We start from the raw sequence: 14,180 nt of genomic DNA, 5'->3' as shown, positions 1-14,180 counted from the left end.
AAATATCATAAACCAAAAAAAAAAAAAAATAATAATAAAAATAAAAAAAGGTTTTTGTGCACATCACTAATTTTTATGTTATTGTTCCAGAAATGTTTGGGGGATGGGAAAGACCTCTGCAGGTTATACATTCAAGGTCCCACGCATAAGGGGATGACGATGATGTTGCACGTTCAAAGCTAAACAGAAAGATATGGGTGTGCAGTTTCTTAAAAGGTAGTAGTTATATTAAATCAATAAGCTAAAAATCATAATGTATTAATTTTCAATGAATTAACAATCTTAGAAAAGATATGTTATTTTTATCTTCTTAATGTAAATTTATGCCTGTTTAGCATATTGATTTGCATGACAATTGGAATGCTCGGGGTTGTCACAAATCAAATCATCAGGGTTGAACCATAAGTCAGATGGGCAGTCCTGAAAAGTAAAACCAAACATTAGAACAACACATTTACCATAAAAGGTAGTTTTCATGTTATAACTTAAAATCACTTTCGTTATTGGACATTGCACAAATAACTAATTTAAAAAATATTCCTAGATTGTCACATTTTTCATGGCATATTATTTCTTATATTATCAGTAAATATTAAATTTCTTCTTCGTTGTAGATTATCGAATAACATAATTGACACTTTAATTAGCGCTTGCTTTTCTAACGCCACTTGGAAAAACGTAATTGTTTAAGCTAAGTAATTTGATTTCCTAGTTACTTTCTTACATCAGCATTAGCAACTAATCTAAAATGAATTATATCACTAACATCACTAGTTAATAATTTTAAAAAATAACGGTGGGTGTTCCTAACAATCTGTACCATTATAAACAAGGATGTTATAAAATGGGTGATCTTCTTCTTCTTTTTCTTCTTCTTTTGCGCTACAGCCCAATGTGGGCTACGACATCTTTAATAACGCCTCGCCATTTAATTCTGTCTCTAGCTCTGTCTTTCCATCCCCGAATGCCCATTGCACTTAGGTGTTCCCCGACGTCTTCTAACCATCTTTTACTTTGTCGTCCTCTCATTCTCTTTCTTCCGATTATCGTTGTCCTTTCTACTCTGCATTGTCTGTTGTTCCTTGTTTTCCGGCCAATTCCGAGCCTTGTTGTTAGGTTTCTTAACATTGCTCTTTTTACGAGGATAGGTTGTTGGCCTATCGCTCAACCCCCAACCTGGAGGACCAGGTCCACTTTTTTGACCTCTTACCTTCCACAGGGGTTTTATACCCTATCTCCAGCAAAAGCTGACAGCACCACCACGAAAAGGCGAAGTAGGACTTGGGTAGGAGAGGTGTGAGGCTTCATTTCATAAAAGCAGATCCGTCATTTGGTGCACTTCACTACCCAGAATGGCAGGGGTGTAGCCAAGGGGGGGCCCATCGGGGCCGGGCCCCCCCAAATGGTTTCCTGGCCCCCCCAAATGACCAGCTTTTAAAACATCATAGTAAAATTATCTCGCTTCATTCATTTAAAAGTAACAAAGTTTATTGATAATTAATGATTTATGGTAAAATAGTGTGGAGAAATATTGTTTTTTTTCCATACCGATCGAAAAATAGTATAGTATCTCTTCCTTATACCGATCGAAAAATAGGATTTTTTTTTTTTTTTTTGTGACACCAGATTACACAATTTACTGCGATTTATATTTGACAGTTTGAAGACAAACGTTTTAACAAGGTACTACAAATACAGCCATAAAACAAAGGTATTAAACTGATTTGTAACAACAGTATATTTTTATATGCTTCAACAAGTGTTTTAAAAGACATAGAGGATGGAAAATTTGGTGAGAAACAATGTTTTTATTCAATTTGGATTTCATTCGCTTTCTCTCTTATTTCTACTCAGTCTAATAAAATAATTATGTTTTTTTTTTTTTTTTTTTTTTTTAGTCACGGATAATAAATAAATATTTTTGTCAGGAAACCGTAAAGAAATTAAGTGAAATTTCAAAGAAAATCAATCGTGCGTAGATAGGTTCTGTATACAAGGTCTTAAATTTAAATATAAAGGTAACCAAGAAAAGTTTTGTTGCTTTTTTACCCACCACCTTCGAACATTGATATGTCACCTAACCTGGAAGATCAAAAATAGTCCCCATCAGCATCGACGACCTTCTGAAAACGTTCTGGAAGGCCATGGAATCCATTGCGGTAGAACTTGGTGGGCCGTGAAACGAAGAAAGTATCACGTGCATTTTGGACTTTTACTAGGGATTTGAACTGGCGTCCTCTAAGGTGATTGTTCAAAGAATGAATCAGGTGATAATCGGACGGTGCAATACCCGGGGAATATAGTGATTGCAATATTGTTTCCCATCCAAGGCGAAAATGGTGCCCTGAGTCATCTTAGCCACGTGGGACTTAACGTTGTCCCGTAAACGAGGACCCATTTGCAATTCAGAAGCGATGGCTCCAGAGTTTTGAGTTTTTTGTTGAGCACAGCTCAACTGCTGACACTACACAGTTGCATTGATACTCTGACCAGCTGGTAGCAGTTCCCGATGCACGATGCACCAAACACACAGAAGGACCTTATTCTGGTACAGCGCTGGTTTCGGCTGTTTTGAAATCGGTTCATGGGATGCTAACCAATGATAACGGAGCCGTGGAGTTTCGTATAGGACACTCTTTTTATCACATGTCAACGACTCCGAAATCACAGAAATTGCTCCGAAATAGTAAATAAACACAGGCGACTGCCGCGTTGCCTTCTGGCCCGGAGTCAAAATATGTGAGACCCATTGACCCAACTTGTAGTGCTTCACAAGTTTATGGATGTGCTGCCGAACGGTTTCTTCACACACTGAATTGTAGTCCCAGTTCCTCTTTGTATATGTGTTGGTCTTCTGGCACGTGGTGTTTTTGGGTGTTTCGTCATCGTCCTTAAACTTGTTAAACCATCGCTGCAATGTCCGCGTCGTCACGACACCCTCACCAAAGGCCTGGCATATCTTCTGTCCCGCTACAGCGGCGTTTGACCTCCATTTGAACTCGTTTAGCGTACATGCTCTTATGACGCTCTGTGGATGTCCGATGTTCCCTCTGTCTTTACGCAGTTCACGGTGTGTCTGAATTGCCACAACCAGGTAGTATGTTGGATATACCCACACCAACAACTGACGTTCGCCTTATCTCCACTCGCATTCAACTCACGGTGTGAGGTCCAATTGAACACAGACCTCCACGAAAAGGGACAGAACTTTCTTGGTTACCTTTATAGTTATTCACAAAAGTATAGCGTTTGGTCAAGGGCAGTAGTTCTTGATTAAGCATAATAAAAACTATATTGAGTATAATTTATTATTACTAGGAATACAATGGATATACCCGATTGCAATGAAATGAGCTGAGCGAGCTTAAACTACGTAATCAGGAAGCGTTTTTCGGTGATTATTCCTCGATGGTACATCGGATTTTTGATTTCGACCTATGTTGTCACTCAGCACGACATACTCTATCAGCGTGCTAAGTTTGGTTGAGATCGGCCAAACGGTCTAGGAGGAGTTCGCGGACAACCAAACGGCTAACCCGAGTATAAGAGCTTCGCTTCGCTCAGCTCAATTATTATTATTATTATTATTATTATTATTATTATTATTATTATTATTATTAATAATAATAATAATAATAATAATAATAATAATAATAATAATAATAATAATAATAATAAGAAGAAGAAGAAGAAGAAGAAGAAGAAGAATCTAAAATAGTGTTTTTAGTTTTCCAGAAGAAAACCAAAATTTTCCTTTCTTTCAGGCCTCAAAAACACTAGCAGCAACACTTTTTTTTGGCTTTGTACATTGTAGCTGCCCCCCCTCAAAATCGATGGCCCCCCCCTACACAAACCTGCTGGCTACACCCCTGCGGAGAATGGTGAAAAAATAGATGATCTGCCCATATTTATATTCATCCTGTGAACTCAATGAAGCTTAAAAAAAAACGAGCATCGATACGACTGATTGGCTAATCTTTTTTCCGCCATGATAGTTGCGTCAAAACATTGCGATCTTAGTCGACGGAGTGGACAGAGTGGGCGTGGCGAAACTTACAACGGTACGTTTGTATATTTTCTTGTATTATTATTTTCTTGTAATTTTTGACAATAAGTTATTCGAAAAATGTACTAGGCTGGCGGCAAAAGAAGAGAAAGAAATGTTTTAAAATATTGTCGATAATGCTGATATAAAAAAAAAGATATTCATATGTTAAAATAATGAGATTGTCAATACGTGGTTGGCAGGATAACCAGATAAGAATATATATATATATATATATATATATATATATATATATATATATATATATATATATATATATATATATATATAAAGGACAGCTTCGTCCGGGACAACCATATAGACAGATATAAATAATAAAAGGAAAGTAAAATCGTATCCGAATCAAGTGTGTATTATTTTAAATGTGGCTCAATTTTAGATTAAGGATAAAAGAACCAGTGTTTATCGTCGTATAAATGGTGCCAGAACCCGGGATTGAGAAGAACTTTTTTGAAGTTCAGTAAAAAACACTAAAATTGAGTCAGATATTAATTATATTTGTTTAAGAAGCGGCCGAGTTATATATCGGAGCAGAATGAGTGACATAGATGGTGAAACGATGGACAGCCAAACAATAGATTCATCCAATATGTTGGAAATTTTGAAGGAAATGTCCCGACAACAAGCTGAACAATTTGCTAAATTGAATCAGCAACAAGTAGAAAAATTTGCTAAATTGAATCAGCAACAAGAAGAAAAATTTGCTAAATCGAATCAGCAGTTAGAAAAGCTAGATCAAAAGACGAATCAGCAAGCCCAACATGTTGATGAGCGCCTGGAACAATTGCAACAGCGCAATGACGGTTTGCAACAGCAGTTGCAACAAATTAACAAACAGATCAAAGCTAAATTTGAACATCATGAGGATGAAATGAGCAAAATAGTACAAAGGTGTACTGACATTCAAGATTATGTGAATGTTATCGAGACGGTCATAGAAGAACATGACAACCGGATTAAACAACTGCAGGATGAATTAAATTTCATAAAAGAAAATCGTATGTCAAGAAGGCGCAGTGCAAGATGGTGGGCACATGAATCCTGTACATCCCACATCCAACGATTGGGAATCTGCACGCCATCACCGAACAATGCTTGAAGATAACCAATCTTCGAGTAATGAAGATAGTACAGAAGGAGAAAGAAGAATGAGGCGATCATCTCAGCAGAATCGGGCCCATCACAGGTATTTAAGGGTTAAAACGAATAAATCTTTGCGTGTTAGTGAAGTGAACTCAATCACAAAATTTAGTGGTATATCGGAAGATATAACTGCGAGGAGATTTCTCGAAAAATTTGAAGATGAGTGTGAATTGATGGATAGATGAACCTCAATATTTGAAATTACTGCCTCATGTATTGTTGCCACCATGTCTATCGTGGTTTAAAGCCATTAGGAATAATCCCCGTCCGTATGCTGACTTTAAAAATGCATTGCTTTCTAATTATGAAAACGACTTCATGATAGCAAATCGAGACGCGTTGTTAAGATCGAAACCCTTCAATCCAAAGCTGCATAGGAATATTACAGAATTTGTAATTTCTACATTTAATGAGTTGAGAGCGTTAAATCCGGGTCATCCGAAATCAAGAATTATCGCTTCTATCCGGATACTATTTCCTTTTAGATTACAACAGCTTTTAATGTGTTAACTTTAATCATCCAATAATGCTTCTTCAGAGTTATGAAAGTCAATTTGTAGCACAAAACTGTAATAGAGGACAGGACAAAGGTCAAAGCAATTCTGGTCGGGGTCATGTACAATATGCCCCAGTGCGCAATTTAAGTATACAATTTGAAAACACATTCGATAGCAGAATAAACAATGCTACCGGTAACCAGGTGCAAACGAACCGTGGTAACGTAAACAGGAATTATGGAAATAACAACCGTAATTTTAACAGGAACAACAAGAGATTTAGAGATGGCAGTAATTACACACATAGGAATCCGAGTGCTGTAGCAATGCATAATCGCCCAGAAAGTACCGAAGAATGTCGTATACAATGTGATCTAATGGAAGCTATGAGACACCGTGACCTGGGATAGATTGTATTGATGTGAAATGGATTGAATCCGCGTAGAGGAAAAATGAACACACTTTATGGATATGTGAATCGGTTTATTGTATCTTATTTTATGTTATTGAATCTTGAACTTCATTTCTATGATCGTAATTATTCAATTTATATCAACATATGTGTTAATGTTATGTGTTTCCTTTGATATGTGTATTATCAATCTCATTATTCGTGTTCCATGTTATTGAAGTACATTGAAAAACATCTTTGTAATGTGAGGATATATATTGAAGTTAATAAGTTTTGTTTTCTATAAGGAATTTGTTGGATATGTAACTTAGATTGGAGTTACGGCGTCTGAGGGGACCGCACTCAATTGATTTTGCTTCAAACGTCATTATGATTTCATGTATTGTTCGTATCTTAAGTTCATGTATATGATTGCAATTACTCAATTTATGTCTACAAATATCGTAATGTTATGGGTTTTTCTTATGTTTGCCAACATATAATATCAATCTCATTATTCATGTTGTGATGTTAATAAGACGTTAATTAGTATGTTATGTCCGGATTATTATCGATATTTCAATCTCGATTTATATTTTGTTTAATTATATCTTATATTCGATCATGTTGTGTTCACAGAACAACTATATGAGTATCACATACATCTTTTTCAAAACCTTCTTCATGATGCCCAAGTAAATAATTATTAAATTGTAACAAAGCATGTAATGTCCCCGAAAAGGAATCAAATAGCTTATAACCAGCATTTAATGGACCTGAAAAAGGACTTAAATAACTTATTAATCTAATTTCGAATGTGCCTTATCGACGGTAAAACGTGTAAATAAATGAAAATGATGATAAAAATTTAAAATAAATATGATAAATAAATATGATAATGATATTGTTATAGAATTAACTATAATATATATGTATAGTTATATGAATTGTAATTTTTAAATATACGACGTAAATTCGAAAACTCGAATAATTTCCATATGTATATAAACGGTCCAGAATTCTTTTCCCTTTTTATGATAGTTAATGAATAAAAAGGGAAATTCCGTTCGGACGTCATAATATACAACGGTACGTTTGTATATTTTCTTGTATTATTATTTTCTTGTAATTTTTGACAATAAGTTATTCGAAAAATGTACTAGACTGGTGGCAAAAGATGAGAAAAAATGTTTTAAAATATTGTCGATAATGCTAATATAAAAAAAGATATTCGTATGTTAAAACAATGGCATTGTCAATACGTGGTTGGCAGGACAACCAGATAAGAATATATAAAAAAGGGCAGCTTCGTCAGGGACAACCATATAGACAGATATAAATAATAAAAGGAAAGTAAAATCGTATCCGAATCAAGTGTGTATTATTTTAAATGTGGCTCAATTTTAGATTAAGGATAAAAGAACCAGTGTTTATCGTCTTAAACTGTGACGTATAGCTTCACAATTTTGTTGTATAGGTAGGTTCTCTATTTTATAACATCCTGATTATAAAAGTTACAGAAGATAGTTGTGACGAATTCTATTAACAATGCTTCCAACGATTGTGATGATTGTTACAATTATAAGAATAAAAATTAGAGTGAATCACAGTGATTCAGAAAATAATACCTTTTATTTGTTACAAATATCAAACATTTATGGAACAAGGTTGATTATAAGAATAAGCGTCACATTCACTATCTGACACGCGCTCATGGTGCATCATGATGAACCAATTAGCCACTTAATATAACCATGATCGATTCTGAAACAAATCCCGAATGATCATGTGCCGTATACTCGAACGTATGGGTTATTCCAGCAGAGCCTTCCGGTATCATCCACTTCTTATACATTATTAGCAACGTAAACTACTCGCCGGGAACAGCGAGCACTTGAATTGAAGAATAGAAGAATGGGAGATTGTCTATTGATCTGATAAATCCAATCCATGCATACCTATGTTTGGCGGAACCCTAATATCTCACTGGGAATCTCGTGTGTGGTGTCAACAGTGTAGTTCGGTTGTGTGAGATTGTGGTGTGGGGAATTGTTATGTGAGGAAAAACTTGGTTTCACAGTTGTTGTCGATGAACATATGCCTGGTGTCCGGTATCACGATCTCCTGCAAAAGTGTGTGCATCTCTCAATGTCGCACTTTGCCTCCCATGATGATGGTATCTTCGAAGACAATAAGACACCTAGCCATCGTGCATATCCTCTGCAGAAATGGTTCGAGAAACACAATGCGGACTTCTAGTAGTTATTTCCTAGGTTTCAAACCACCTAGAGCACATTCTAGATTATGTGAAACGGCACATGACTCACACCCCCATCTCTGTATTGAAGGCAGCATGATTAGCTATACCAACCTTGTGTTATGGTTCTGATCAAAGAACACTCTATTAGACAATTAAATTTAAAATTCAGAATTAGAAGTTCATAACATATTAACAACAAAATCTCGGTGGCTCAGTGGTAAAGACCTTACTTCTAGTGCTAGGTTCCGAATTTATTATCAGCTCAAATGAATGTAGTAGAAGATTGTCATCTCCATTGCATTGTTGAAGCATTCTCGTTTCCTTGCACACTTTCATTCCACCAATTCTCTCATTAACTTCCATTACCGCCCCATGCCGTTAGCGTCGGTGAAGAACCGATTGGCAACTAGCGACATCTCGCCAAAAATTGGTGGCCCCGCAGCGACGATCCGCGGTGGCCCATTTCCGTTTTGAAAATTATACTACCAGCGGCCCACCAGTGGCAGAGACGCGACGGAACGCCAATGAACCACAAAATTACTCCCCCAAAATATGTTAAATCGCCTATATGTGTGATTTGCTTACATCAAGATGAGTCTAAAAGCACTAGAATAAAATGTACCCCGGGTAGGCGTGAATCATCAACCTTATGATATGACTACTAGGCGCTTGTTCTTCCGACTTCGCCATGGAGGCAGTGAAGAAAATATCCATTGTAAAGGGATAAATCGTTAAAGCCTTTTTAATTTGGCTAATCAGAGTGCTCTTTTAACCATGTGTTTTCTACGATAACCGTTTGGGATCAGATAAAATGCGTTTGCCATGTAACTTTATAACAAAATGAAGCACGTTTGTTTACTTTGTTTTATAGTTCTCCATATTCACTTTCTAATGATCGGTGACAGTTCCTATCTAAATTCATACAATTAGAGGCACTCATCTAAAGATTTTCCACTTCATGATGTAGACAGGGGTTACTTTTGACCCCCGGAGCTCACTTTAGGAACAATTCGTCAGAAAAAAATAATATATAAAGTGAGCAAAGTATTCGTCCGGCCAGAACTGAAGTGTTTGTACGCATATAATTTGCATTCAACTCAGTTTTAAAAGCAAGAACGAAACACAAATATTTCATTACACTATCTATATATTTACTAAACATACAAATTTCACATATTATTTCACATTCGAAGCATACGAAAAGGTACAAATAAAATAAACTAAACATATTTCACGCCAAAAAAGTATTCGTCTACAAAGAAACATTATTCATCTGCAATGGCTTAGATTGTCGTCCCCCAAATTTTAATACTTTGTGGGTCCTCCTTTTAGCCGTATTACCTCCTGCAACCTCTTTGGCATTGATCTAACTAAATTTTCTGTTGTTGCCCTGGCAATTTTTCTCCATTCCGTCAACAATGCGTTTTTAAGATCAGTTTTATTTGAAATGTGGTGTTTTCGTATGTTTGTTTCCAGTGTGTGCCATAGATTCTCAATTGGATTTATGTCCAGTGATTGTGGAGGGGTTTCCATCCACTTCGGAGTATTGTATAAGAGCCACAGCTTCGTATTCAGGGCAGTGTGTTTCGGGTCGTTATCTTGCATGAATATGTAATCCCCTACTAGGCCCATTTGCTCAACACTCGTGGGTAGATGTTTCTTCAAGATGTTGATATATGGTATGTGATCCATTATTCCCTCAATGAAACACAATTCCCCAACCCCGTTCGCACTCATACACCCCCATACAAGTACTGATCCGCCCCCATGTTTCACTGTAGCTGTAAGATTCTTTTCCTCCAGCTCACAATTCTTTTTTCTCCATACCAGAACTCGTCCATCTGATTGAAATAAATTAAATTTGCTTTCATCAGTGAAAACCACCTTTTTCCAGAAGTCGAATGTCTCGTTTCTGTGTGTTTTTTGCATACTCGTGGCGCTTCTTTCTGTTGGTTTTGCTGATATATGGTTTTCTGCGGGCTGTTCGGGCTCTATATCCATCTTCATGGAGGACGTTTCTCACAGTTTGACCTGACACTTTTTTTCCAGACTCTTGTTCAAGCTCCGCAGCTATGACGGGTGCACTCATTTTTGGAGTTTTCTTAACTTTACGTAAGATGAGACGTCTATCTTGCTGCGTTAGCTGGACGCCCCGATCTCGGTAGATTTTTGTATGTTGTTGTCTTTTTAAACTTGTATATAAAGCTTTTAATAGTGGCAATAGGCCGACCAAACATATCACTGATCTCACTAAAGGATTTACCCTTACCAAACAATCGTATCATTATTCGTCTTTCCTCTTCACTTGTTTCTTTTGATTTTCGGCCCATTCTGTCTCCCCTGATTGATTTCTGTTAGTTGTTCACTCCAACAGCAGCAACACACACACACACTTCGACTAGAGTTCACTAACTGACACAAACGTCTGCAAATAGTACCAAAAGACACGCGTTACGAAGGGTATGTTGCTTCAGGTAGATACAAGACGAATACTTTTTTGGCAGTAAATGTGACTTCTCTCTGCTTTATTGTAACCTGTAGAAAACGAAAGACAAAGTTTCATTTCTTTCTTTCTTTCTTTATTTTATGCTGGAAAGTGTAGATGAACCTACGGGCATATTATTGTGCGATAAAGTCTTCGTTCCTTTAATATATGATTCGATTTATATTGTATGCGCTTTGAGACGAATACTTTTTTTTTGCTAACTGTAATAATAACCGCATTCACATGACTGACGATAGTTCGTGTTGGTCCCTTTGCAATTCTCCGCGACGAACCAAAGGAGCGCGGACCAAACTGAAGTCCTCGCTGCTTCGCGGTGGTAACTTCAACACCCCGACTCTAGATATCTGTTTCGACTCGACGAAATCCTGCCGCCAGTTGCACACTAGAGACAATCCTTCGACGCATAGCTATATCGATGATCGACATTTACCGGCAAGTGGGCCACTAGGTTCTGGCGACGTTTACGTTATAGGCTGGTTTTCTTCAGTTCACAGAACATAATTATGAGACGTTAGTTAAAGATAACAAATAATATGTGCTGGTATCAGACCACAGAACAGTATGTACCCCATGCCCTAAGCGTCGGTTGAGCACCGATGGTGAACTAGCGAAATCTCGCCAAAAATTGGTGGCCCCGCAGCGATGATCCGCGGTGGCCCCTCTTCCGTCTTGAAAATTATACCACCAGCGACCCACCGGTGGCAGAGACGCGACAAAACGCCAATGAACTACAAAATTACTTCCCCAAAATATGTTAAATCGCCTACATGTGTGATTTGTTTACATTAAGGTGAGTCTAAAAAAACACTTTAAAAAAGTACCAAAAATGTACCCCGGAGGGGGCTTCAACCACCAACCTTATGATTACTGGGCTGGCTTTCTTCCGACTTCGCCACGGAGACGTTGAAGTAAACGTCGCTTGTAAAGTGATAAATAGTTGAGATCTTTTTAATTTGGTCAATCACAGTGCTCCTTTAACCGTGTACATTAGACGATAGCTGTTTGGGATAAGATCAAATGCGTTCGCCATGTAATTTTATAACAAAATGACGCGTATCTATTTACTTTATTTCATAGTTCTGCCATACTCACTTTCTAATGATCGACGACAGTTGCCATCTAACTTCATACAATTATCGCACTCTAGATTTTTCACTTAATGATGTTGAGGCAGAGGTTATTCTTGACCCCCGGAGCTCACTTTAGGAACAATTCGTCAGGAAAAAAATAATATATAATACTGTAATAGCCGCATGCACATGACTGGCGATAGTTCGTGTTGGTCCCTTCGCGATTCTACGCGACGAATCGAAGGAGAACGGACCAAAACGAAGTTCTCGCTGCTACGCGGTTGTAACTTCAACACCCCGACGCGAGATATCTGTTTCGATTCGACGAAACCCTGCCGCCAGTGGGACACTAGCGGCAATCCTTCGACTCGTCTCTATATTGACGAACGACGTTTACCTGAAAGTGGGCCACTAGGTGTTGGCGACGTTTACGGCATGGGGTAGGTAGTTCAATTTCGGGAAATACTCCTGCAGATGGCAGTGAAAGCTTGTTTGATATGTGTTATTACTTGCATTGCATGGGAATGTTGAACCTTTTCCAGTTTACTCGAAAGTAAGAAAATGTGACCTATCATTGTCTTTCATTGACGCGCTCATATATCGAGAAAAGTCGAGTCATCGAGAAAAGTCGAGTCATCGAGAAAAGTCGAGTCATCGAGAAAAGTCGTTTCCCTTTGGTAAAGTTTATTTTGAGAATATGTAGAACGTATACTGTTTCACCGAGTTTCAAGGCTAGAACGTACAAAAAATTACATTATTTTTATTTTACTGAAAACTGTACTCAAATTGTCCTTCCATTCTGAAGTTACATACGATCATTAAACTGAAAGAACTTTTTGTCACTGACTGTACATGAGAGTTTGTTTCGCACCACTTTTCCCGTACATTCATGCAGATTGTGAAGATAACTCAAAGCGATACTTGAGTGTGGAACATTCAGATTCGCTTTTCTATTAGCTTGGTTCAGAAAATATGCCTCGAAATTAGGCACGAATATATCTCGCGTAATGATTGGCAATCCTCTCAGCGTACGTTACGCGTAAAGTAAGATGTAATCTAAAATAGTATGGATGTAAAATATTAATACATCTACTATATAGTCCCGGACTGACTGACCTTCAGACTTTAGCTTGCTCTGTAAGCAGGGTGACCATAAGTTTTTCAGCTGAAAACGGGACAGGTTCCGACAATTCTGGACTTTTAGGTCTACCTTTATTCTTATGAGCGCCCTGATATCAGACCTTACCCTCCTCTCCCTGTCCCTCTTTGTTACAAGGCGGAGTCAAGTAATTCGATACTTACAAAAAATGAAAGACACGTTGAAATTTGTTCAACAAACAAGAAACTGCTAAAAGAAAACTTCTGCTGCCTTTCGAGCACTACTGCGAACTATAGATCATGTTTAATGTAGGGAATTTCAGTTCAATTCTTGCCTCTTTGTTATTATTAGTTATTAATACCTTTACAAGGAGTAAAGGTACTAGGTTTGTTATTTACTTCTTTCACTTGCATAAACCAGGACAAATACTACTTTTTTCATCTACTGGCGGGATGAATAGTAAGTCGGGACTAAAACGGGACGTATAGTTGTCCTATCTGTAAGTCAATTAGACCATTTTATAGAAAACTTTTCAGAAAAGCATTTCAAGTGTTTGTTCCGAGGTGGCCCAAGAAACCAAATGAATCAACAATAGTGAAAATTTGTTACTGTATAAAGAAAAAAAAATATACTTGAAGATTCATAAATGTTTGGATACGTTTCTTTTCCTTTTAAAAAAAGTCCTTTGTAGAAGATATTAAGTCAGTAACCATAATTAACATTTTTCTCCTGTGATTTCTATGTAAACCTGCCATATACCTACCATATAGGTATTATGATATGACCTACCATATGAGTTGGGTGTCCCGCTTCACACACGAAATATTTTGTGCAGTCATATGGATCTGGGTACAGACCATCGTCTGGAGGGCAAGCAAAAGGTCCGGGCGGAGGAGTTCCTGTTGTGGTAGGTTCTGTTATTGTTGTGGGTTCTGTTGTTATTGTTGTAGGTTCTGGTGTTGTTGTAGTAGGCTCTGGTGTTGTTGTTGTAGGCTCTGGTGTTGTTGTAGTAGGTTCTGGCGTTGTAGTTGGAGGTTCTGTGGTTGTTGTTTCAGTTGTTGGTAATAGGGTCGTTGTGTCTTCGGTTGCAGTCGTTGAATCTGTAAATAAGAAAAATTCTAATCAAGTTTTTGTGTCTCAGTTTTAAA

General features: G+C 37.4%; 1 protein-coding gene across 1 annotated transcript in view; it reads right to left on the bottom strand.

Moving 5' to 3' along the window:
• Positions 1-237: 237 nt before the first annotated feature.
• Positions 238-14,180, bottom strand: part of LOC145673734 (uncharacterized) — a 38,606-nt gene continuing 24,663 nt past the window's right edge. Inside the window, exons 4-5 of the mRNA XM_081743454.1 lie at positions 13,822-14,132; positions 238-420 (exon numbers count right to left, since the gene is read on the bottom strand). Of these exons, the coding sequence (XP_081599580.1) occupies positions 322-420; positions 13,822-14,132 (410 nt within the window). The 3' untranslated portion in view covers positions 238-321. The remainder of the gene's footprint in view (positions 421-13,821; positions 14,133-14,180) is intronic.

This window comes from Thermobia domestica, chromosome 17 (assembly GCF_964235325.1).
Source record: "Thermobia domestica chromosome 17, izTheDome1.hap1.1, whole genome shotgun sequence".
NCBI classification, from domain to species: Eukaryota; Metazoa; Arthropoda; class Insecta; order Zygentoma; family Lepismatidae; genus Thermobia; species Thermobia domestica.
Note: the sequence above shows the minus strand (reverse complement) of the source record. Positions and strands in the feature narration are given on the sequence as shown.